The sequence below is a fragment of the Erinaceus europaeus genome, chromosome 9, assembly GCF_950295315.1.
Source record: "Erinaceus europaeus chromosome 9, mEriEur2.1, whole genome shotgun sequence".
NCBI classification, from domain to species: domain Eukaryota; kingdom Metazoa; phylum Chordata; class Mammalia; order Eulipotyphla; family Erinaceidae; genus Erinaceus; species Erinaceus europaeus.
Genome location: NC_080170.1, coordinates 45,041,141 through 45,066,653, shown reverse-complemented (window position 1 = coordinate 45,066,653; position 25,513 = coordinate 45,041,141). Strand labels below are relative to the sequence as shown.

Genomic DNA, 25,513 nt, shown 5'->3' with positions numbered 1-25,513 from the left:
CTTGCCATGCTAATAACACTCTTCTCACCAAGTCTTCGCCTCCCGTTTCACAGAAGCTGGGCGGGAAACCAGCTCAGCCAGGGTAGAAGGACATGGCACTGAGCAGTCTCTGGGAGCCCCTGTCCTGCCCACACCCGTGCCGGGCACCTGCCTGGCTCCCATATGCTCAGGAGACCTTGAACCCTTCTTACCACCACTCCTGGGAGCACTGTCCAGAGCGAGCTAGGGCGTTAGCTGGGAGGCTGAGCCAGGGGGGCTGTCGGGGTCAGAAATAGCCAGCACTGTGCCCATTACTGTTTACCCCAAGTGCATATTTGTACAGAACTGGGTTTTCTAGGTGCTGACACTAGTTTCTGTTTCTCCTGAAGAATGAAGGCAGCTCCCTGCGTTTCTCACCGAGTGCCATGTATTCACTCAGTACCCCTTCAGCCTAACATGTCAGTCAGTCATCACTAAGCGTGATAGTAGCTCAAGGCACCAGAGAGACTCAGCCCTCACACAGCACCTTGCCATCTTTCTGCTCCTATCAGTGCACAAGCCTTCTAGTTTCAAGATACTCTTATTCAAGCAGTGTAAAGGCCTCTAAGAGTGAGCAGGAGAGGGAGTTAGGCGGTAGCACATTGAGTTAAGCGCATGTGGTGCAAAGCACAAGGACCGGCGTAAAGATCCCGGTTCGAGCCCCTGGCTCCCCACCTGCAGGGGAGTCGCTTCACAGGCGGTGAAACAGGTCTGCAGGTGTCTATCTTTCTCTCCCCCTCTCTGTCTTCCCCTCCTCTCTCAATTTTTCTCTGTCCTATCCAACAACAATGACATCATCAACAACAATAATAACTACAACAATAAAACAAGGGCAACAAAAAGGAATAAATATTGAAAAAATAAAAAATAAAGAGTGAGCAGAAGAAAGAGAGAGAGAAGGAGGAAGAATGTGGGAGGGAAAGGGAAGGAGAGAGAAAGAGGATTCCTAATTCTGCCTATGAGTTACCAGGGGCCTTGATTCACTGACTTCCCCACCCTTGATCCCTCCTCCTCCCAACCCTTTCCAGGAAGCAGCAGAGTTCAGGAGGATTGGCTTCCAGCACTGTGTTCTCCCAGGGGTCTCTGGAGGAGGACCTGTTTCCTTAGCGTAGCCAGAGTATATGTATGAGAGAAAGAGAAGAGGGGGAAGGGGGAGAAAATGAGAGAAAGAAAAAGAAGAAGAACACGGGGGTGGGGTGGGGTGGGGTGGGGTGGGTGGTAGTACACTTGGCTGAACATACACTTTACAATGCACAAGGGCCCTGGTTCAAGCCCCTAGTCCCCACATGCAGGGAAAAAGGGAAAAAAAATGGTAGGCTGTGGAGTAGTCCTGCAGGCCTGTTGGTTTCTCCTCCCTCACCCCCTTTCTTGTCCTCTACTTTCTTCTTCTCAATTTCTGTCTCTATTCAAAATAAATAATATATCTAAAAATATTAATAAAAACACAAGACAAGAGGGGGCAGGCGTTAAGTGCACATGGTGCAAAGCACAACCATAAGGATCCCGGTTTGAGCCCCCGGCTCCCCACCTGCAGGGAGGTCACTTCGCAGGCGGTGAAGCAGGGCTGCAGGTGTCTGTCTTTTTCTCCCCCTCTGTCTTCCCCTCTTCTCTCCATTTCTCTCTGTCCTACCCAACAATGACAACAATGACAATAATAACAACAATGAGGATAACGACAAGGGCAACAACCTGGGCAAAATGGCCTTTAGGAGCACTGGATTCGTACTGCAGGCACTGAGCCCCAGGGATAACGATGAAAGCAAAAAAAAAAAAAAAAAGAAGAGAAGAGAGAAAATACAGGAAAAGGAGACAGAAGAAAAAGGGAAGGAAGAAAGATGAGTGATAAAGCTGACAGAGAATAGAGCAAAGAGAGAAGAGAACAGGACAAAGGGAAGGAGGGAAAGAAGGAAACGGCTGTGTCCACTCAGGCTGGGCACCCCTGTCTTGAGCTAGGCACCCTGTGTTGCTCACCAGGAAGGAGCAGAAGAAGATGAAGGAGACAAAGTAGACGTAGGCCAGGTCGGTGCCACAACGCTCGTTCTCGTTCTGTGAGGGCGCCGTGGTGTCGGGCTCACAGCCTTTCTCCCCGAGGCACGACAGCATGATCTCCTGCCAGGCCTCACCCGTGGCACTCCTGGGCCCCAAAGAAATGCCAGACATGCCGTCAGCCACCCACAGGCCTGGCTCCTCCTTTGCCCAGCCCTCCTGGCCTTCACTCCAGACCTCGGTCATGGGCATCCCTATGCCTGGACAGCCTTCCCCGGTGGCCCTACCCGAAACACAGCACCCACTTGCGTGGGATCTGGTAGAAAGGTTGTCCTTGCCTGCCCGAGAGCCCTGGAGCACATAACAATGACAACTCCAGAGTCACAGGTAGCCAGGGGACTTTCTGATGTCATCCAGGCAGACTGCAAAGCTACTCCCCCTCTTCCCCCCACCGCCCCCAGCCCACAGCAGCCACACCCGGGTACCTGAAGAGAAGCATAAGGGACCCAAAGAAGCTCCTGAAGTTGTTGTGCCGGTTGATGTGGCTCTCTTCATCCAGCTTTATGTTTCCAAACACCTGGAGGAAAATGGCATGGCAGGAGGCAGGGGGCATCAGCAAGCTGTGGGATGCAGGAGGGGTTCCTCATCCCTGTTTGTGGCTCCGTGCCATGGCCCAGCTGCAGAGTGGACAACCCAGGCCTTGAGAGGCCGGATGGGAGAGAGCAACTGCATGCTCCCTGCCGCTGAGCAGCAGAGAAGCCAGATATGGGCAATGGCCAGGGAGCACATTCCGTGGGGTGCTTTCCTGACACCTAGCCTCACACCCGTGACACCTATCACCATGGCTACTTCCCATGGCAGCAGTGCAGAAGCAGTCACCCTATCCTGTCTCAGATGCTAGCGATGGCTACGTCTGTATGTGGGGGTCACGACTCGGGCAGAAGGGTCTTGGCACATGCCTGCTGTGTGGGTCAGAGGGGCACAGTTCTGCTCGCTGCAGGTACCCCCAATCTTGAGAGTTAATCTCAGATAGCCAATAGGTCCATGAGCCAGAGTTCAGGAGGAATCAGGCAAGGGAGGGAGAATATTGGGGTAATGGGGACCTTGGGGCAGGATGAAGATCATGGGTCTACGTCTACAGTGTAAGACTTATCTATTGTTAGCTGCCAGGCTTCTACCAAGGTCATTGTGAAAATCTCAATGGAAAACATGAATAAGAAGGAACAAAGGGTTAAAGAGGGAAGGCTCTCTCTGCAGATGGTAAATAATGGCAAGGTCTGCAGGCCCAGACACTGACCTACCGGGTCCAGGATGACTCCCAGTCTTGTCCACACCCTCGCACAGTCTGCCCAGCTCCCTTTAGACATCAGCATCTGTTCTCACAAGCTATGACTGTGTATGTGGGGCTCATGGGTCACTCTGCAGTCACTGGAGGCCACTGTCATTATACCCCTTGCCTGCTGCTGTTCAACCTATGCTGAATGGGATGCCTTCCCTTCCCCAGGGCTTTCAGAATGTGCAACTGAGGAAACTCTCTGCTCCCAGCTATTTTGCTCAAATAACTCCCACTGACACCTGCTTTGGGAATTCGTTCTCAAGGCTGTTTTTCAAAACTCAAATGTGCTCAAGGATCACGGAGGTGGCACGTGAGACAGCACTGGGGAAGAAGGGAAGGAGGGAGCTAGGAAGGTGGAGCCCTTCCTCCCCCAACAAATAGTTATGCTGGAGAAATTCCACCCAAACAATCAAATCTAGTTCTGGATACTTTGAGGGAAGTCAAGCACAGAGATCTGTATTTCTCTCTTTCTTCCACACCCTTCTCTCATTCTCCCACTCCCTTGAATGAGAGTCCGTGACTAGAAATCCAACTTAGAGCACATTTCTCCCATGATACTCCTATAGTGTCATTATCACCAGTATTCACAAAGAATCATAAGTCATGAGCTGGCCCCAGGACAGTTTTTTCTAACACATTACCCAATCATGACACACTGTGATTTTGCATGAAGCATGTGTGTGTCATCATCAACGAAACCCGGGTGATTCTGGATTGATGCTGAGATGATTTTTGAGCCCCAAATCGGTATTTGTTCTGAGCGTGGTCTTTGAAATAAGTTTCACATTGGAACTGGTTTTTCTTTTTAGCTTTTTCACTGTGTGCTTGTGGCTATCCCAAGAAGGTCAAGGTTGAGAAAGATGATGCCAACACCCACAGAAAACTTAATATACCAGCTCAAATCCACTTCCACACAGAACCACTGAGCTCTGGGACTGGAAAGTACCAGAAGCCACGTAGCCAGCCCCTTTTGCTCCTGGTGAGGGTGTGAGGGCACACAGGATCAGGGTCTAGCCATGTGTGCACAGTTAGTCAGTGGCAGAGCTGGGGCTGGAAGCTCATCTCCCAGCAACCCCAGGACTCTTTCTCTATGCCTCAAAGAGTGTTCTTTCCTTCTAGCTTCCAATCCCTTTAGAAATCCATTCACCTCCAAGACGCCCACAGGACAGTGGCTCTTCTCAGCCACCCTGTTGTGATGTCCATCTTTACCTGATGGCAGTGTTGTCTCCTCACTGCCTCACCAGGCCTGGCCTCTCTGCCAGAGGCCTGTCAGGGATGTCAGTGAGGAAGGCCACCATGGGAATGGCACCCAGGGGATGCTACCCTGTCTCTGTGGAATGGGGGCAGAGCTCTGATTCTCTACAAAGGAGCTGAAGGGCAGTACATATTGTGAAATTAGAGCAAAGATCACTGTTGTAGAACCAAGCAGCTCTCCCCTTCTCCTAGGCCAGGCATTTGCTTGTTGATAGGGGAGAGACAGAGAGAGTGAAGACAGGGGCTGAGGTCTCAGCTCTCCTGCTCACTGTCCAAGACAAGGGCAGATGGAAATCACAAGGAATCAATGGGGGTAAGACAAAACAGGCACACATTCACTCTCGTGTCTGTCATACAATCTGCATGACAGATGCATATACATTACACACATACATACTTAGTCAGACTCGTATCTCCTGACCAAGAGGACAGGTGCATATGGGGAGGAAGGGAGAGAGGACAGAGAAGAAAGGGAGGGGAGGAAGGCAGGGGAAAGAGGGAGGGGGAGGAGGAGAGTAGGCCAGGTCCAGCTGTGTCAGGAGGACAGGTGTCAGGGCAGTGACAGGCCTGTGCTGGAGCTGGTGCTACTCCAGCTTATTTGGCACGGAGATGGAAAGCGTGGGCAAGAAAGAACTCAACCTTTCAACTGGTTGCTTAAAACCATTTTGCTCATAGAGTCTAAGAGTTAAAAGAACTTAGGAGTCCTCATAAGCCAGCCTGACAACTCAGCAGGGACTCAGCATTCAGCTCCTCCTGGAGCATCACCAAGTCTCTACCAACAAGTCCTCAGTGCAGGGGACTTGTTGTTACCTCTCAACCAGGACACACCCTTATGGACACTCCAGGAACAGGATCAGAACTGGACACAATTACAGGCAGGCAAGAAGGGGTGGAGAGAGAAGAACAGACCAGGGTTCATCTCTAAGGCAGGAAGCAAGCTTCTTCTAGCACCTTCTATGGTTGACCTCCTGCTCTCACTCTGCCTTCTCACCCCAGTGTCTAGGTGCCTGGGCCCCCTCTCCTGGTCCAGAATCACAAACTGTGCTGCTGAATACTTGTAGCAGAACCCCTCTCCACCCAAACGCCACGACCACACCACTGACTGCAGCTCTGGCCACTGCAGACACATCTGGGTTGAGGGCCAGAGCTACTCCTTGATCCAGCACTCAGAAAGATGTGATCATGGAGAGAATGGCCAAGCAAGCCACCCAGGCTCCTCTGAACCACAACACCAGGGCCTCCTTGGGGAAGGCAGGGGGCAGGCTTCCAGGAGCTCTGGAAGCAGCTCACAGATCTCAGCCTCTCAAGATTTGACCCAGACACACTCAGAACCACTGCTGACTGACGCTGCCCTCACAGGGAAGGTCCCAAGAAAGACAGACGCTGAGCCTCACCCTTCTTCAGTCTCCTGGGGGTCCCTCTGGCTGGGGACGGGGCATCATCTCTGTGTTTGTCTTGAGGTTGGGCCACAGAAGCCCAGGCTCATGGAAGCCAGCACCATGACCTGACTGCCTCAAGAGAAAAGCCCTGCACCAGGTCATCCTGAAATCAGGGCAACTGAGATGTGGAAGTGTGGCACTGGGCCAGGAGGGGCTCAACAGGCCTTCAAACTCACATGCCCCCCGGGGGGGCAGCCAGTGCCCCACCCAGTCCCCGGGGGACTCTGGCTTACCTGCATCCCGATGATGGCATAGATAAAGAACAGCATGGCAATCAATAGGCAGACATAGGGGAGGGCCTGGAAGGAAAGCAGAGAGGTGAGCAGACTGCCAGATCAGGCTCAAAAACCTGCAGCCTCCAGCCAGCAGCAGCCCTCTGAATGGTGGGGGGAGGTACGGGGACTGGGTTCTCTGTTCTTTGGGGGGGGGGCATTCTGTTTGGGGGAGCCATGCTTTTGCAGAGATCCACAACCTCTGATGGACATGCAATCCACTGACCACAGAGCAGTGTGCCCTTTTCCTTTAGTCAAGAAGACTCACTCACCCAGAAGTATGGCCCAGACCTCTGAGGAGAACCAGGGAACTCTGGGGCCTGGCCTCCAACCCACTTTGTAAGCAGAATATTAATCAGTCACGGGCCACTGCAATGCAAATGCATGGTGAGCATCTAGCTTTGGCTCCCAAGCCTCTGCCCTTCCTTTTCTCACTCAGTGGTGAATGTGGGAGCCTGAGGTGAGACACTGGAAACAGATGGTGAGGGGTGAGGGACTTGTCATTTCCCAGAGGGCTCCGTTCCTCACCCTCTGATAAGATGCCTTTCCCAGCGTCTCAGCTTCCTGATGCTCCACCAAGTATCAAGCAAATGCCAAAAAGCCTTCAAAGTGTCAACCACGGAGGAGGTGACCCCTCACCATCCACAAAGCCACGTGGCAAGATGACATTTCACTGTGGCGGTGGAAGGGTCCAGTGCAGGAGACACAGGGCAGTGTGGGTGGGCACTGGAATTCAGTGCTGACAAGGAAGTCCCTCTTCTTTGCCTTTCAATAGGCTTCCTGGAAGATTGAAGCTGAGCCTTCACTCTACTGAGTGTTCCTGCTCCTCTGTGGCCTCAGTCCCGTGGAAGCAACTGCAGGCTTTCTCACTTCAGGAGCAGGGAGCAGGGTGGATTGGCAGAGCTAACTAAGTGGTGGGCCCAGGAGACTTTTACAACATGAATCAAGAGTGAAATTAAAAAGTGAGCAGCAAGTTGATGGAAGAATGCCCTTACCACCAAAGTGCCGATTCCCAGGGTCTGATGAGAATGGCTATATTTCCAGATGAATGAGGACTTACCTCCACTGCCACTTGGGGAGCTCTGAGCTGATAGCAATTTCTATAGTTTCTCTCCTGTCCTTGGCCTACTTTCTACTCCCAACACCTCCAGTTCCTGTTCACGTCTTTCTACACGCGTTTCCCCCCCCCCACCCCTCCCCAGCTTAGGGGAAGAGGACTGAACATTCATTCTTATTTTTCTAGTTGTGGCACAAATTCTAACCCAGAGAGAGGGTAAGAGTGGGTGGGGTGGGTGGTGGAGAGCTGGGGATGCTCAGAGCTGATGGGGAAAGCCATGCTTTGGGTGGGCTGTCTCGTGGCTATGCATTTGCACAGTGGCCTCTATTAAGTCAACTTGCAGAAACAACTTCCATGCTGTGTCCCACATGGTTCCACAGAGGAAACACCTGTCTGGTAGGGTGACTCCTGGAGACAGCTTCACCTGCCCCCATTCTAACTCTCTGCAGCCACTGGAATTAGCTACAGGTGGTTATCTGGGTACCATGAAAATATATACTGAGAATAAAGAGGAAAAGCAACAGTGTCTCTCTTTTAACATTCTCTTCTTTCCCCTCCACAGAACATATTTTCTCTGGGAGTCAGTGACTAGTGCCAGGACATATGACACTTAACCCCACTGCCACCCTCCACCATGGAGGTCTTGTGCCTGTACGATTCCACTACTCCTGACAGACTTTCCTCCTCCTCCTCCTCCTCCTCCTCCTCCTCCTCCTCCTCCTCCTCCTCCTCCTCCTTCTTTTTGCCTTTTATCTCAGTTAAGAAGAGGCAGAGCAAGAAGGATAAACACAGCACTACTTCCTCTGGTGCAGGGGGCTCCAACCTGGGACCCTGTGCACAGCAAAGTGCACCTTGCACAGGACCAGTTCTATCCTGCCCTCCTCATATGTATTCCTTAAGGGACTTCATACCAAGTATAGCTTGTCAGGCAGGTCTCTGAGAAAAGGTTGAGACTGCATCTCAGGGTTCAAATTCTGAACCCAATTCCGCCTGTGCCTCTGCTGGTAAATTCTCGCTCAGGTCTGAAGTTGCCCCTCTGTTACTTAGCTTTGGTTATGTGTGAGCTCTATTGGGCGTGCTACCACCTGGCCCATCACTGAGCTCTGGAAACAGTTTTCATGGAGGAGTTATCACACCAAACAATGACTCAGGACATGATAAAAATATCATATAAGCCTGGATATCCTTACAACTGGTCTCACAGCTCAACCACAGGTCCTTGATAGAAAGTTAAGCAGCAGTAACAGTGTGTGAATGGGGGGCAGGGGTCAGGGATTTTTATTTATTTATTTTTCTTTTTTTAGTATTTATTTACTTATTCCCTTTTTGCTGCCCTTATTGTTTTATTGTTGTAGTTATTATTGCTGTTGTTATTGATGTTGTTGTTGGATAGGACAGAGAGAAATGGAGAGAAGAGGGGAAGACAGAGAGGGGGAGTGAAAGACACTTGCAGACCTGCTTCACCACTTGTGAAGCGACTCCCCTGCAGGTGGGGAGCCGAGGGCTCGAACCAGGATCCTTCTGCCAGTCCTTGCGCTTTGTGCCACGTGCACTTAACTGCCCGACTCCCAGGGATTTTTTTTTTAAAGATAAGAAGTTCTGATGGCCCAGTCTAATCTTTATTTATGTATGATGAAAATACATACTGAGAATGAATAGGAAAAGCAACAGTGTCTAACTGTTGATCAAGTTCCCTGAGTTTCTTTTTATAAAAGATTTACTTATTGGGTAGAGACAGAGAGACATTGAGAGTGAAGGCAAAGATAGAGAAAGTGAGAGAAAGAGACACCTGCAGCACTGCTTCACCACTCATGAAGCTTTCCTCCTGCAGTTAGGAGCCAAGGGCTTGAACCCAGGTCCTTGTACATTGTACTATGTGCACTTAACCCAGTGTGCTACCACCCGACGAGTCCTTGTACACTGTAACATGTACACTCAACTTGGTAGACCACTGGTTGGCCCCTTGAAATTCTTTTTAAATCACTTTCATTGGAGAACAGTAGGCAATTGGACAGCATTGAGTTCCCCAAACTTTAAAAACAACAAAGTATATGCTATTTTCTCGAACACAAAGATATTTAAATATGCTTGAAATATGTCAGAAAAGGTAAGAAATTATACCCCTTGAATATGCAGGCTGATAAGTCAATGTAACCAGTGAAAAATAAAGATGTTGAGAAGAAAAAAGTTAATGTGTTTGGACAACTTCTTTCCCTAGCCAGTGGTACTTGGTGGGGCATACCTATCACAATGCACAAGGACCTGGGTTCAAACTTCCAGTCCTCAAGCAGCAGGGAAGCTTCATAAGCAGAAAAGCAGTGCTACAGGTATCTTTCTCTCTCCCCACTTGACTTCTCTTTCTTTTTTATGTTTATTTATTTATTTTCCCTTTTGTTGCCCTTGTTTTTTTTTCATTATTGTTGTAATTGATATCATCATTGTTGGATAGGACACACAGAAATGGAGAGAGGAGGAGAAGACAGAAGGGGGAGAGAAAGATAGACATCTGCAGACCTGCTTAACCATCTGTGGAGTGACTCCCCTGCAGGTGGGGAGCCGGGGGCTCGAACTGGGATCCTTAGTCGGTCCTTGCACTTAGCGCCACTTGCACTTAACCCACTACTCTCGCTACCGCCTGAATCCCTTGACTTCTCTTTCTATACAATAAAAAAATAACCTTCTTTTCCTGTATAAGTACCACGTGCTAACCATTGTGCTACTGGAGCTCCATAATCTTCTTTTCCTAAAAGTCTTTGACACTGAGTGGCTCCTGGGTTTGGATTTGTGACTTGCATCTCATGCACACTAACCTCTGCCTGCCATGAGCCCACCAGAAGCAGGCATGGTGTGAACATTGCCTTCACACTCACTGTTGGCAAGGACACAGTGATGAGGACACGGTGGGACTGGGATGAGTCATCTTGTCAAACACGACTCCTGGAGTCCTTTGAGCAACTCCGATGTGGAAACAAGTCCCAAGAATATATAGGACTTCAATAGCAGGGGTCAGCTCTGTACACAGGCAGGATGGCTCAGGGCGTTTTTACAATTGCAGGAGGGAGCTGACACAGTGAATCCAGCACATTCTCAGAGGCAGTCGGAGGGCCTTGTGAAGGGACACTGTGATCTGACTGTGCCATCTGACAATATACCCCTAATCCTCGCAGAGATCCAGGCCTTTTACCTTGAAGGACTGCACGAAGGTCCACAGTAAGATGCGGATGGTGTAGCCCTGCCGCAGCAGCTTGATGAGGCGCGCGGCTCGGAAGAGCTTCAGGAAGCTCATGTTGAAGCCGCTGGTGTTCACCAGCTGCTGGCCCAGAGAAGACAAGCAGTGAGTGGCAGCATGGACACTGGAAACCAAGTGCAAGCACCAACATCTGCATGTTTATCCCTCACTCAGATCATAAAACTGAACATGGGGCTGGGGCGATCGCTTGGGGCCACAGTGTAGGACTTGCATGCTTGAGAGGTCAGGTTTAGTCCTTAGTGCCGCCTTATGTCAAGAACTGAGTGATGCTTTGGTTTCTCTCTCATAAAAACAAATCTTTCCAAAAATAAGGGAGGGGCTGGTGGTGGCACACCTGGTAAAGTACACACATTACAGTGTACATTGGATCAGGGCTCAAGCCCCTGTTCCCAGCTGATGAGGGGATCATAAGTGGTGAAACAGTGCTACAGGTCTCTCTCTCTCTCTCTTTCTCCCTTCTTCCTGCTCTATCCCCTCCTTTCTTTTCAATTCCCCTGTCTCTATACAAAATAAATAAAATATTAAATTAATATCTATAAAAATTCGGCAAAATTGAGGACCAGGCAGTGGCACACCCTATGGAGCAAATATTTCACATGTGTGAGGATCAGGGTTGAAGCCCTTGGTCCCCACATGGAGGGCAGAAGGGAGCTTCACAAGTAGTGAAGCAGTGCTGCAAGTACCTCTTTCTTGCTCTCCCTCTCTGCTTCTCGCTGTCTCTGTCAAAAAAAGAAACAGGTCATTGGGTGGTGGAGTTGTTTTGTGGACACTGAGGCCTAGGATAAACCTGGTGGGAAAAAAAACTTGAACCTGATTGTCTTTCATCTTTGATCCCAACTCCAGCTGGGACAGTGAGGTCCATCTCTGAGCCTTCCTAGGCCTGTCTTTTTACTTCCAGGTCAAAGATCAGGAAGTCGCCTCAATGGGTGACTATAACACCTTAGATGACTCCTTCATTCTGTGAGTCTGCTTGAATATGGACAGGCTTCAGGAAACAATTGAGTCCTGACAACTGGAGGGCAGATATTGGCACCCCCCCACCCCCCGCTCCTCTCAGAATTCAGTGGAAGGCTATGTCCACGAAGAATCTTCTGGAACCCTCTACTCCATTAGGCCCCTAGATGGCTGCTATTTGAGTCAGGTAAAACCAAAGGTCCCCTGAAATTCAACACCCAACCGCATTTGGCATTTGCATTGTTTGCATTTTCATTCACCAGAGCTCAGGAGTGAGGGGGTAAATGCCCAGTCACTCACCTTACTGTCTGTCAGGATGATCTCTGTGATGCTGCCAATCACCGTGATGAAGTCAAAGATATTCCAGGTGTCTCGAAAATAGTTCTGCCAAGTGGGACCAGTCACCAGAGCAGCAGCAAAGAGGGAGAAAGGAAATAAGCGGAATGGAGAAGATGCCTCTTGTTACGCAACTGTGTAACTTAGAAGGAAGACTTGTCAGTTCACGTACAAGATCATTCTAACTTTGGCTCTTGTTCCCTATTTCCACCCAGAAATGTTATTTCTCCTTTACTAATTGGGGAGTTTCTCATTTGAGAAGCAGTTTCTTCACTATTTGAGGATTTTGTTTTTGAAACTGTCACTAAGACGTTCATATGCAAGAAAGAGAGTGGTGGCCAAGAACAGTACAAAGACCAAAAAAGAACGTGAATCATTGTCACCCAGAGACAATAAGACTATTTGCAGTGTAACTTGAACGTTTCCTGCAACCCTGACTTTTAAATTAGCTATAGCAGATCATGTGACCCTACACACACAGCCCTGACTTCCACCTATCAATACAAACCACAGAGGACAGTGTCCCAAGAGATTATACATCACAGATGTGCTATAAGCCTATGTTCACTCCTCTGAGCCCTTTCAAACCAACTGCTGATTGGCACTTAGCTGAACAGACGTTAGCTCTCCCTTTTCTTTGCTCTGTTACACCTTTTGAGGAGGTGTCGCTTGGTAAAATACAAAGAAGCAGTAATAAAATGAGTGGGTTGAAGGAGAAGGAGAAGGAGATGGGGGGAGGGGATGGAGCAGGGACCTGGAAAGTTAACAAAGAGGACCTCACCGCCAGGACTCCAGTAGACATAGACCTTGGACCGTACTCCTTAGAATAACAGGACAGAGGGCCACATGGTGGAGCACTTGGTAGAGCACACTCGTAACCATGCACAAGGTCTGGAGTTTAAGCTCTCAGTCTCCACTTGTAGGGGGGAAGCTTCAAGAGCAGCTGAACAATATTTCTCTCTCTCTCTCTCTCTCTCTTCGTCCCCTCTCAATTTTTATCTGTATCAAAAAAGAAAGTAAAAAAAAAAAAGGGAAAATATGGCCACTGGGAATGATGGATTCATCACGAAGGCACTGAGTCCCAGTGATAACGCTGGTGGCAATAAAAATATATACAATAAAACAAAAATAAAAATAGGACACCTGGCTCTCCTAATAGTCCACACCTGTCTCAGGCTACACCTCCTCAGGGTCTCCTGGGTCCCCGCTGAGGCACACCCGCCCCTCTTCACGGGATGTATCAGTGAATATCCTCACAACATCTGTCAGATCCTGGGCACTCTTCCAATGCCAATGAATTGGCTTTGTGGATCCCAGGGGGAGGTGTGATGTTTCCTGAAGTGCTGAGGAGGGCCCAGAGGAGTGGGGAGCAGCAGCACTGTGTGAGCACCCACCCAAGACGACAGGTCTTGGGACATGAGATCTCTGGGTAGAACTTACCATCTGAGGCTGCGTAGAGGCTACTGCTACCTGCATTTTATGACTGAGACAAATGAGGCTTTGAGGAGCCCACCTCAGAGCCACAGGTGCTCTAAGTGCCAGGTAGAAAAGCCACGGGGGCACAGCCTCACAAGCTCACTTTCTGTTCTGATCAGACCTACTCCTGCAGGAGGGGAGCCCAGTATGGACCCTGAGTGTCTCCACATGCAGAAATCTCCTCTTCCCAACCTGGGCTGAGAAGTGGTACCCTTCCAGAAGAGAGAAGATCAAGTGGGGGCAAGGTGGTGGCGCACCCAGTTAAGCACACATATTATCATGTGCAAAGACCAGGGTTCAAGCCCCTGCTCCCTACCTGCAGGGGATCTGCTTCACAAGCAGTGAAGCAGGTCTGCAGATGTGTATCTCTCCCTCTCACTATCTCCCCATCCTCTCTCAATTTCTCTCTGCCCTATCTAATAAAACAGGGGGGGGGGAGGCCACTAGGAGCAGATTCATAGTGCTGGCACTGAGCCCCAGTGACTACAGGCAAAAAAAAAAGTGAAGAAGCTAGGTTCAGGACTTGGAAGCCCTGGACTCCAGGAGAAGAGACTTTCCAGCACCATGTTGCCCAGAACAACACACCTAGACAAGACTTGTTGATGGCCACAACCAGGGCACGAGCCATGGAGTGAGAGATCACGGCACCACCTCACCATTAATGGAGGTGCCATAGTGCATCTGTGTGGGGCTAGAATCAGAGGTCTCTCTCCCTCTCCCTCTCCCTCTCCCTCTCCCTCTCCCTCTCCCTCTCCCTCTCCCTCTCCCTCTCCCTCTCCCTCTCCCTCTCCCTCTCTCTCCTTTACCTTTCTGTATATAGAATAAAAAGGTTGGGCTGGGGAGTCCACTTTGCAGCATTTGCATGCACATGGCCCTTGGTCCATTCATGCCCCAGCACAGTTCAAAAACCAGACCCTAGTGATGAGAATATGATTATGGTGGTGAGGCTCCCACCACACTTATTTTAGAGTCAGTATAAACAGCTGACAAAATCGAAAGCAGCAGTGCATCATAGCAAGCTAGAGTGCTATGGCAATGTACAGCCTTCCCAGGGCCTGGAGGTGACTTCAGAACGTGGCATGCCTCTAGACCATGAATGAAAATAGGGGGTGGGGGTGGGGAGGGGTGGCCTCTGGGCAAATCATCGAGTTAAGCCTGAGTCAGTCTTCAGAGTTCACCATAATTAGACACATAAGCGGGAACTGAAGTCACAGCTAGTGTTGGCTCTGATGGTGAGAGAAAAGCATTTCATTCTGGCCCCAGCTTATCCCTCCCAGTTCCCCTGCTCTGGGTGAAACTGCATTTATGAATCTTGGCTTGGCTGGTGGTAGCTTCTCTTCTTTTTCTTTTCTTTTCTTTTCTTTTCTTTTCTTTTCTTTCTTTCTTTCTTTCTTTCTTTTTTGTTTTTTTGCCTCCAAGGTTATCACTGGGGCTTGATGCTGGCACTACAAAACCATTGCTCCTGGTAGCCTTTTTTCATAAAATTCATAAAAAATTCATTAATATAGAATAAAATTTCATACAACTAGAGAGAAATTGAGAGGGGGAGGGGGAGAGAGAGGGACAGAGAAAGAGAGACCTGCAGACCTGCTTCACCACTTCTGAAGTAATCTCCCTGCAGGTGGGGAGCTGGGATCCTTGCACGGGTCCTTGCCTTAATACTATGTGCATTTAACCGGATGTGTCACTGTCTGGCCCCCTACTTGTTTTTTTTTTTACTTGCTTGCTTCCACCAAGTCTTGAAACATTCAAAGGGAATTGAACAAATAATAACACAGCCTCCCACAACTGTAGTGGGTTCCCTTCCACTCTCCTGCTCAAACCGTCCCAGTAATGGCATCACAGGGAGCCATCAGGAGACACACTGCAACTCTCACAATCACAGAGGCCCCGGAGGAGCTGCTGCAGCCATGCCTAGTATACAACCAGCATACCTCCCCCAACCCGTGCTTTGCAGGGGCATATCCACATGTGACTCACAATGGTAGCACACACATTAAAAAGGTGTGAAGCAGCTGTCAAGTGGGTTTCCCCACAGCCCACTGCTCTCCCTACAAATACCTTGTGGGTGGAGGGGCTGGGTTTGTTTATAGGACACTGTTGCAGAGGGCTAGGTTTGCCGAACACTCCGGAGAGCAGATGCAAATTTTGTCAATTATAGTTAGGAGTTGAAAAGTAAAGAAACAGTTGATGGCAGAAAAATACATCCCAACTCTCTCCAGACAGAGTTCCAAAATAATCTTCTCCAGTCCCTTCTTTCTCTCTCCCATACACACACACACACACACACACACACACACACACACACACACACAGTCACTACCCTTTGCAACCTTAGGTTAACACACAATCCATTAACAGAAATGACACTTTCTGTGGGACAACTAAGGAGATGAGGTGAAATCTGCTATCTACTATCTTTCAGAGACAAGACTTTTTTTTTTTTTTTTATCTTACAGAGTTCTTACAACTTCTGTCAATTAAATAAGCATCTGAAGTTAGATCCATGCCCGCATTGGTCCTTACTGACAGGTAGATTGTGGTCCTGACCAGACCCCAGGACTGTCACAACTCCTCTGACAGGCTGGCGCAGGATCAGAGCCAACGGTGGCAGCCAAGAATGGGGCTGAGGCTCTGACTCCCTTTGCCCTTCCTTCTAACATCCACCCCCAGCCCTGTCTCTGTCTCCCCAGACTCACATTTAGGATGTGAACAATTTTTTCTGGAATAGCTGCATGCAGCCTTCTTTCCAGCAAAAGCTGGGAAGACAACCCAAAAGGAAGATAGATATTCCAAAGGTTGAGAGAGTCTCCCAAAGTCAGAGAAGGCACACTGAAGGCACCCCTCAGGAAGGGAAGATACTTCAAAAGCCAAGAAGGCAGCCCAGGGCTGACATACCAAGAAGCCAAAGGCAATGACCTTCAGCACACACTCCAGGGAGAACACCATGGTGAAGGCGATGTTCAGGTACTTGAGGGCCAGCTCGTAAGTGCAGGGGGCAGAGTAGTACTGCAGGAGGAAGAAGAGAGACAGAACCAAAGCCTGAGGGGGAGAGAGGAACTCGGTGACATAGGGCTGCCAGAATTTCCCCAGCCCTGGGACACAGCTATGGTGCATGGAGGAGAGACAGAGAAGATTCTGGGTTCTGTGGCAAAACCAAAGGCCATCAGAGGATCTGCTACTAGCAGAGAAGCCTGTCTTCTGCAGAGATGGCTTTCTGCAACAACTACTTTGCATGTCGGATTAAGCCCATCTGCATACTCCTTTAGAGCCCCCCCCCTCCCCATCTGCCTCTGACAGACAATCAGTACCACCTTTGATCCTGGGTCTCCTTTCATGCTGCCTCCAAAGGCCCAGAGGTCAGAAAAGAACTAGAGGCAAGATGAGTGGGGTTCCATGGAAGCGGAGTGTCACGGGTGCACACACTGTGACACTGGCACCTAGGGTGCCCCCATTGCTTACCTTCATCATAAGCACCACGGTGTTCAAGGCGATCATGGCCATGATGGTGTACTCGAAGGACGGGGACACCACGAAGTGCCAGACGCGGTACTGGAAGGTGTGTCTGTTCTGCGGCATGTAGCGGGTGAGTGGCTTGGCGCTGATGGCGAAGTCAATGCAAGCTCTCTGTGGAAGGTTGAGCTCATGAGCCCATGCTCAGGCTCCCTGACCACTGGTGGGCTCTCCAAAAGATGGTCAGAAAAAGGGTAGAGAGTTGCGGAAGGGGTCAGCAGGTAGAATTCGTGCCTCACCATGCACAAGGTCCTGGGTTCAGGCCACACCATGAGGGAGCACCACAGACAGCACGGGGGGATCTCCAAGGATGGTGGAGTGATGCTGTGGTGTCCCTCGTTTTTCTGTCTGTCTGTCTGTCTGTCTGTCTGTCTCTCTCTCTCTCTCTCTCTCTCTCTCTCTTCTCCATCAAAATTGAGAGTAAAATTGGGCCTGGGAGACTATTCAGCAGTGCTACACATGGGCGAGGTCCAGGTTCATTCCTCACTGCCACTTTACAAAGAAAAGAGAAGAGGAAGAGCTTGGAGCTGGGGAAGTAGCTCAGCCTATGTGAGCACACCAACTGCAGGCCCATGTATGCAGAGGCTGAAGGTGAGATCCCCAAGCACACCAGAGCAAAGCAGAGTTCTCTTCTCTCTCATAAAAATTAATCAATATGTATTTTTAAAAGGGTACTGGGGGAGCACAAGTCAAAAGAAATAAGGCCACAGGGATGATCTGGAAGTGAGATGTCACCTTAAAGGAATTTGTAACAAACCCCCTCAGATGAGACGCTCAGACAGGAAGTCTCAGCAGATGACCTTGGCTGGAAGTGAATCTCTCCCTCCTTGTGCATCCTCACAGATCTTCCCTTGCCTTTCTATCAGCCTCTGTCTTTGGTTTACGTGGCGGTAGGGATCACTCTCAGTGCACTCTACTGCTGAGCCACCTAGCTGACCCCTACGTTGTCGTTACTGCCTCCAACACTGTCTAGCTCTGTGTCAGCGTAAGAGCACTGGACTCCACCCTGCACCAGAGTCACACCTGTCTTAGAAAAGCAGCAGGAAGTAGCCCATGTTGCCTGTCCTTGCAGCAAGAATGCCAGAATGTCACAGTCAGGCACCCCAACCTCCCAATGCTGCCACTGGCATGCATCCTGTCCCCTACATGTAGACTCCAATAAGGTGGGGGTTGCATCTTAAACACTTTACACACACCTCTCCATTTTCTGGTCCACCTGCCTGCGCTTTAAACAGAGCAGATGTTCAGACATACTTACGTAATGGGAGCATAACACACGCTCCTCACCCCTTTTCTAACAAGTTCAGGGAAGCCCGCCTTCCTTCCTCCCACTGCCTCGGCACTGGGGTTACCTCGTTCTTTTCCAGGCTGCACTCCTCCATCATCTTGTCTCCTTGCTCCTGGAAAGTGATGATGATAAGAGCCACGAAGATGTTGACAAAGAAAAAGGGGAAGACTACAAAGTAGACCACGTAGAAGATGGACATCTCCATTCGGTTGCTGCGGCTTGGGCCTCGGTCTTCCTCAGTCACGTCGACAGAGTGCTGCAGGACTCTGGGGGAGGTGGAAAAAAAGAAAGGGGTGTGGAGGGGGCTGACTGGGTACTGCTCCAGCTCAAGGCTTCACCAGCAGGCATGCTGCCTGCTGCATCACCCTTCCTGCCTGACTCTACTTTGCAGAGCTGCCATTAACTTGGGGAGACAAAACCAAGTTTGGGATGGGCCAAGGGCTCCCCAAATCCCTTTCTCTTCTTGGCTGTCACTCCACTAATATATCCAGCTCCTAAGCACAGAACGGCACTGCTCTATAGATTCGGTTGCTAAGTGTAATAAAGAGACTTGTCCTCCCATCAACCAGAATCCACAGCCACTAGAAAATGCTGCCTTCATCACTGCCTAGTCTCTGAAAAAAAAAAAATCAACATTCAGCTATGAGCAACAGGAGAAACTGCATTTGCTATCTTTACCTTAAGAGGCATGATCACAAAGTGTCTCTCAGTTTATTCTGAATTCTCAGTTCTCTGATGCAGGGCAAGACTGGCACATACAAGCCCCAAACAGCCCCAGGGAATCTCCTGCAGGGATGGAGTGTTCAAAACTTTTTTGTCGAAGAGGATGACTACACTGATGGTCTCAACAACTGCCTAAGCCACTAAGTGTTTCAACTATCTCTTGGACTTTGTTCTCTCCCTCTCAATTTTTGCCTTAAACATTTCCACTTTTCCTCTTCTTTTGTATCTGCCCACTGGTAACCACTTACTGCCAAGATGTGGGGTTTTCATTGTAAACCCAAGGTAGAAAGGCTTCATCACACCATTGGCAGAGAAGTGCAGAGGGGTGGACACAGGAAGTACATTTCATAGTGAGAGTACGCCAAATGCCATACACATGGGCCACGCCCTCTACTTATTGACTATATGTACATACAACTATTTCAATTATAAACATCTTAATGGAGTACATATTTGAATATTCTCTCTCTTCTTATGTAAGCCACTCTATACCAGACTTGTTATCTCCAATTTTACTGATTACATGGAATTCTATGTGTACTCTGTAACTTCTGACCTCTAGGAGGTAGGCATAATTCAGCAGTATCAGATAAAGCTTCTCTTAGCATTGAGGGCCTTTTGACTCAATCTGTGTTTACTCTTATGTTAGCCAAACATCCATGGAGGCTGGAGACAGGAATAACAAGAAAAAAGCAAAGTATTTCTAACATGATTGGAATACATAGTTCTGAATAATTAGAAAAATGGGTCACATATCCATAAGTAATGGGCATTATGAACCACAAGTTACCAACAACTTATTCTGTTTGGTAAAGGAACAAAGGGTTAGACTTGTTCATCTTGAACCAGCTGCTCAAGGCAACTACATGATTTTCTCCCCACTTACAGACAAACCATCCCAAATTCAGCTCTGAGGCCTTACTGAGGCCATATCAACTCCAACCTGTAATCACTGAGGTCATGGCAACCCCAACACACCATGTGCTAAGGTCATGCCAAATCTAGCCCACCATTCACTGAGGCCATGCCAACCCCAACCCATCACTCACTGAGGCCACCCTTCTCCTGTGGACACAGTGAAGAGGGTCAGCAGGGCCCAGATAATGTTGTCATAGTGGAATTCATGGCGCTTCCATTCTCGGCCTTTCACCTCCATCTTATTTTTCTCATGATCTACATAGTTGCCTCTATAACCAGAACACAAACAAGACCAGTTCAGCCTAGTTCAGGAAAAAAAAGTTATCTGGACATTCTCTCAGCTTCAACATCAGCGAGTAATCACCAACACAGAAATGTAATGGAGGAAGACTGAGCTAAAGGCAATGTTTTATCAGACTGGTGCCCTGAAAACATCAGGGATGAAATCTAACCTTTTCAACCAGTGCAATCGAGAAGCAAGTGAGAAACTTTTTGAGCCTCAGCATCCACTTTACAATATGAAAATAAAACCACTCTCAAAAGGCCTTGTAAAAAAATAAAATGAGAACCATAACAAAGGGGGAGGGGTACAGAGAAAGAGGAAGGAGAAATAGATGGAGGGAGAATTTTGATAGTGGGACAGATGGCACTGGAACTTTGGTGATAGATCCAGTGAGGTTTATGCACCTACAGAGGAGAGGAAGCTATAGATCTCAAATTTAGTCTTGTAAACCAATGGTCAATGAATTGCTGGAAAGTGCCAGAGCTGAAATTTAGACTTTATTCTAAATGTATGTCTTTACTCAGTATTCTGTGTTACATTTGAGTTGGTTCTGATATCCACAGCAGTGTTAAAGTAGTAAGCTAAGGGGCCAGATGGTGGTTGAGAGCACATATTGCTTAATGTTCAAGGAGCAGGTTCGTGATGCCAACCTGACTTCCCTGGGTGGACATCACCAATGGTCCAGGAACCTCACCTCTCTAGAGGTTCCTGTCCCACTAGGAAAAGATAGAAACAGGCTGGGAGTATGAATCGAACTGTAAATGCCCCAGGTCAGCAGAGAAGCAATTGTTTCTATCCAATATAATAAAAATTAAAATATATTTATTTAAAAATAGGAAGTTATGGAAATTGAAGCCTAAAGGATAAAGGATAGGACAGCCCCAAGAGACCGGGCTCAAATATGAGGGGAAACATGCCAAAACCAAAACCCACAGTCTTTTGAGGAATGCTGGCTGGTAAGAGACCATGGCTTGTGACTTTCCAGGACATGTCCATGTCTCCATGAAAACTCCTGAATTTTGGGTCAACAAATTATATTATTTTCAAGATACACAGAACCAAAACGGGAGGGGGCCTAAAATAGACTTCCTAGCTTCTTCCAACATGAAGACCCCTAGTTTCATCTGCTATATGCTTACCTTTAGGTTCCTGATTATTAAATTTTTTGTCCTGTTTTGTATCTTAATGCCTTTCAACCACCAATTTGCAGATGCTACCATGATGCCAACCTGACTTCCCTGGGCAGATATCACCAATGGTCCTGGAACCCAACTTCTCCAGAGCCCTGCCCCACTAGGAAAAGATAGAAACAGGCTGGGGGTAAGGATTGACCTGCCAACATCCATGTCTAGCAGAGAAGCAATTACAGAAGCCAGACCTCTCACCTTCTGCGTCCAATAAAGATCTTTGGTCCATATTCCCAGAGGGCTAAAGAACAGGGAACCTTCCAGTGGAGGGGATGGGATATGGAACTCTGGTGATAGGAATTGCATGGAATAGTACCCCTCTTATCCTACAATCTTGTCAGTCATTAAATCACAAATAAAATAAAGAAGATAAAAGTAAACAAAATGAAAAACTGTCAGATGCTGTGTGCCAAGGGGATGTCTAGTCCAAGCTTAGGGAGGTCCTGCTTCACATGTTCCCTAACAAAGTGGAGAGAGGATGCAGAAAGCAGACCCAGCCAGGACCCCATGGGCCTCCATTCCTGGGCGCTGGAGCCCAGCACTCACATGCACTCTTTCTCCGTGTCCTTGGAGCTGTCGGTACAGTAGAAGAACTTTCCCTTGAAGAGCTGAACTGCAATGACGGCGAAGATGAACATGAACAGCTTGTAGACGATGAGAATGTTGAAGACATTCTTCAAGGAGGTGACCACACAGTCAAAGACGGCCTGGGGGAAACATGGGGCCCTGTTGTGTGGGTCGCTAGAATGACCAGTGGGGCTGCTCTGCCTGTAGGCAGGTCCCAGGAGGGACAGCCCTGCTGATAAGTGACTGGGAATATGGCACTCACTTCACAGAGGGTGTGGCTGCAAGGACCTGTGTCTCGGCAGGACACATGGCTCTGGATCTGGAGGTTAATGGAAGCTGTGGAGACCAGGTGGCATCAGGGACAGGGGGGCTCATTTGTGGCCAGTCTCTGCAGTACCAGAGGATGGATGAGAAAGTGGGGTCTCAGGGTCCCTAGGCACAGGTGGTGGGAAGCACCAGAAGGTAATGGTGCCCCAGGGACAAGGAGAGACTAGGGGAGCAGACCCAAGCACACTTGACAGACTGGTAGATTTTCTTAGAAGGATCATTCAGTGACAGCTTGTGCTGTCTACACCGCATATGGCAGAATTAACAAGTCTCCACTTTCCACTTCAAATAACAGGTGATTCACCCTGGGTCACTTAGCTGCTAAATCCTAGAGCCTGGGGCACACGGAGGAGTTGTTTACAGCATGATCATAGCTTTCAACCTGCTGCACCAAGTCACCAGGGGGGAGGGGCCAGAGACACCTTCCAAGCCCTGCCCCAGAGCCTGGCTCTGCTGCTGGGAGCACACTTAGGAATCTGCATTTAATAAGCACCTGCATTTATATACTTTTCCCATATTTGGAAGCTACTCTCTTCCCTGATCCAGCTTTCTAGTCCTATTTCCAACTCTGACACCATCTCCCCAGACTATACCTTTAAGCCCACCAGCATGTTAGCTCTCTGGCTCAGGCAAAAATTGGTCAAGTCATGGGCTCCATGGAATATACTTAAACTTCCTAGCTTCTTCTAAAATGGAGACCCCAAATCTCATCTTCTCCATTTTTTTTTTTTTTTTGTCTCCAGGGCTATCACTGGGACTCGGTGCCTACACCATGAATCCACTGCTCCTGGAGGCCATCCTTGCCCTTTTTTGTTGTCCTTGTTCTTTATCATTGTTGTTATCATTATCGTTGCTGTTGCTGGATAGGACAGAGAGAAATTGAGAGAGAACGGTAAGTCAGAGAGGGGGAGAGAAAGACAGACACCTGTAGACCTGCTTCACCACCCGTGAAGTGACTCCCCTGCAGGTAGGGAGCTAGGGGCTCGAACCAGGATCCTTATGCCAGTCTAGTCCCTGCGCTTCACGCCATGTGCGCCCAACTTACTGCGCTACTGCCAGGCCCCCATCTGCTCGATTCTTACCTTTAGGATCCTGATTATTAAACAGTTTGTTCTGCTTTATATCTTAATGCTTTTGAGCCACCAAGTTGCAGTTACTATCATGATGCCAAACTGACATCCCTTGGCAGACGACCTCACCAATGTGTCCTGGAGCCCCACCTTCTCAGAGCCCTGCCCCACTAGGGAAAGACAGAAACAGGCTGGGAGTATGGATTGACTTTCCAACACCCATATTCAGTGGAGAAGTAATTATAGAAGCCAGACCTTCCATCTCCTGCACTCCATAAAGAATTTTGGTCCATATTCCCAGAGGGATAAAGAATAGGAAAGCTTCCTATTCTTTGGAAGGAATGGACGGATAGGACCTAGAACTCTAGTGGTGAGAACTGTGTAGAATTACACCCCTATTATCCTACAATCTTGGTGATCATTATTAAATCAATTTAAAAAAAAGCAGCACCTGAGACTAGGGAGGTGACTCAGTGAAGGACTGTAAGATAGGCACCATAAGTGAGGTCCTGAGTTCAGTCCTAGCATCCTTATGCTAGAATAATGCCCTGCTTCCTTCACTCCCCATCTTGTTAATACATAAATTCACCTTAAGAAAAAAATAAGCCAGAGGAGATAGCCTAATGGTTATGCAAACAGACTCCCAAGTCTCAGGTTCAATATAATAACGATATTGATGATGCAACCCCAGGTCCTGTGATCCACTCTTGAGAAGACTGTCCAAGTGCGTGCGTGTGTGTGCGTGCGTGCGTGCGTGTGTGCATGTGTGTGTGTTGGTCTGCTGTTCAGGAAGCAGCTGGTTTGTGGCCCCTGGTGCCCATAAGCAGGCTTGGTACCTGCTCAGCTGTCTGTGTGGCTTGAGCAGCCGCAGCAAGCGGACTTCAAGTCAGTGAACCTAGAACCCTGTACCCCTCTTAGGCAGCATGACTTCTGCTTGCAGAGATCTGTGAGGGCACAGTATGTGTGTTGGGGGGGGAGTAGGGAGGGGAGGTTCAGCATGCTAAGAAACACAGCCTGAACTGGAAAAGCTTGCCCTGGACTGGGGCTTCAGACATGAGCCCTGTGCAGGATGGGTAAGGGCAAAGAGAAAAAGGCCCCCACAGAATTGCAGGTCCTGACACAGAAAGTACTTCTTTCAACTTAGGTCACTGCTCTAATCCTCTGCCTCTACGAAAAACCATCTGTGCCTCAAAACCATGAGAGCTTGGGAAACCTCCTGTGAATGACCAGGGACAGCAAACAAGGAGCTTGGGTGCAGACTCGAGCAGGTGCAGGGCTCGTGATGCCTCTGCTCAGGAGCACTGGGTTCAGGGGATGACGCTGAGACACACAGGGCTCATCCTGAATGGCAGGGGGGCGCGCACAACCAGAGTGTGACAACCCACGTGGCCCATCTGAACTTGGGCCAAAGGCACCTGACATATTTCCTGGACATGTTGGTTATTTGCCTTTGAAACTAAGATTCTTTGCTTCAGCAAGGATGAGAAGGACCTCCATCCAATGGGATGAAAGAGAAGGAATTCCTCCAAGCAGGCCCTGGGTGGGTGAATGAAAGCGGGAAGCAGGGGCTTGGGGAAGGAGCCTGGCACACGCTACCTTGAGTTTGGGCAGGCGCTTGATGGTCTTCAGTGGCCGCAGCACCCGCAGCACCCGCAGTGACTTGATGGTCTTGATGTCCCGGCCCTTGTTGGTCCTACAGGGACGAATCCCAGGAATCAAAGGAGAGAGAGGCAAAAATGACAGTCATGCTAAGGTGTGAACCACAGAATCAGAGCAGAGAGGCAGGCAGGAGGCTGCAGACTGGATCTGTAGTGGACTTCTCAGCCAGAGTGCAAGTGCACACGCACGCACGCACGCACGCACGCACACACGCACGCACGCAGAGGTGTCCTTGCACACACAGAGATGCGCACACCTCTTCCTAATGGCACTCAGCACTGTACTGACAAATGGAAGCAGAAGCCAGACCTACTGGGGAGTGGGAACACTCTGGGGTCCTCAAATGTGGCTTTCAAGGGTGGGGAGGTGGCTCCACAGGTAGAGGGTTTGTCTTCTACATATGAGGCCTGGGTTTGACCCCTGGCACCACACAGGGGCACCATGGACAGTACCAAGAGAACTCTGTGGGTGATTAAATACTAGTTTGGTATCTCTCATATATATGTATTAAGTAACTGGGCTGGGGAGGCAGCTCCACGGTATCACACATGTATGAGGGCCTTGGGTCCATTTCCTGGAGCTGCAACAAATTCTAATTAT

The 25,513-nt window shown here is 49.1% G+C and overlaps 1 protein-coding gene across 12 annotated transcripts in view; it reads right to left on the bottom strand.

Moving 5' to 3' along the window:
• CACNA1E (calcium voltage-gated channel subunit alpha1 E) overlaps positions 1–25,513 on the bottom strand; it is a 558,522-nt gene that overhangs the window by 29,502 nt on the left and 503,507 nt on the right. For 11 of the 12 annotated variants that reach the window (XM_060197790.1, XM_060197787.1, XM_060197789.1 and 8 more), the window contains 11 exons: positions 24,851–24,947; positions 21,837–21,997; positions 19,952–20,089; positions 18,244–18,445; positions 16,841–17,005; positions 16,277–16,387; positions 11,867–11,950; positions 10,547–10,672; positions 6,267–6,332; positions 2,490–2,581; positions 1,990–2,152 (listed from right to left, as the gene is read on the bottom strand). In XM_060197790.1, coding sequence (XP_060053773.1) covers positions 1,990–2,152; positions 2,490–2,581; positions 6,267–6,332; positions 10,547–10,672; positions 11,867–11,950; positions 16,277–16,387; positions 16,841–17,005; positions 18,244–18,445; positions 19,952–20,089; positions 21,837–21,997; positions 24,851–24,947 — 1,405 coding nt within the window. The remainder of the gene's footprint in view (positions 1–1,989; positions 2,153–2,489; positions 2,582–6,266; positions 6,333–10,546; positions 10,673–11,866; positions 11,951–16,276; positions 16,388–16,840; positions 17,006–18,243; positions 18,446–19,951; positions 20,090–21,836; positions 21,998–24,850; positions 24,948–25,513) is intronic. The other variant, XM_060197788.1, reaches the window with a different exon arrangement.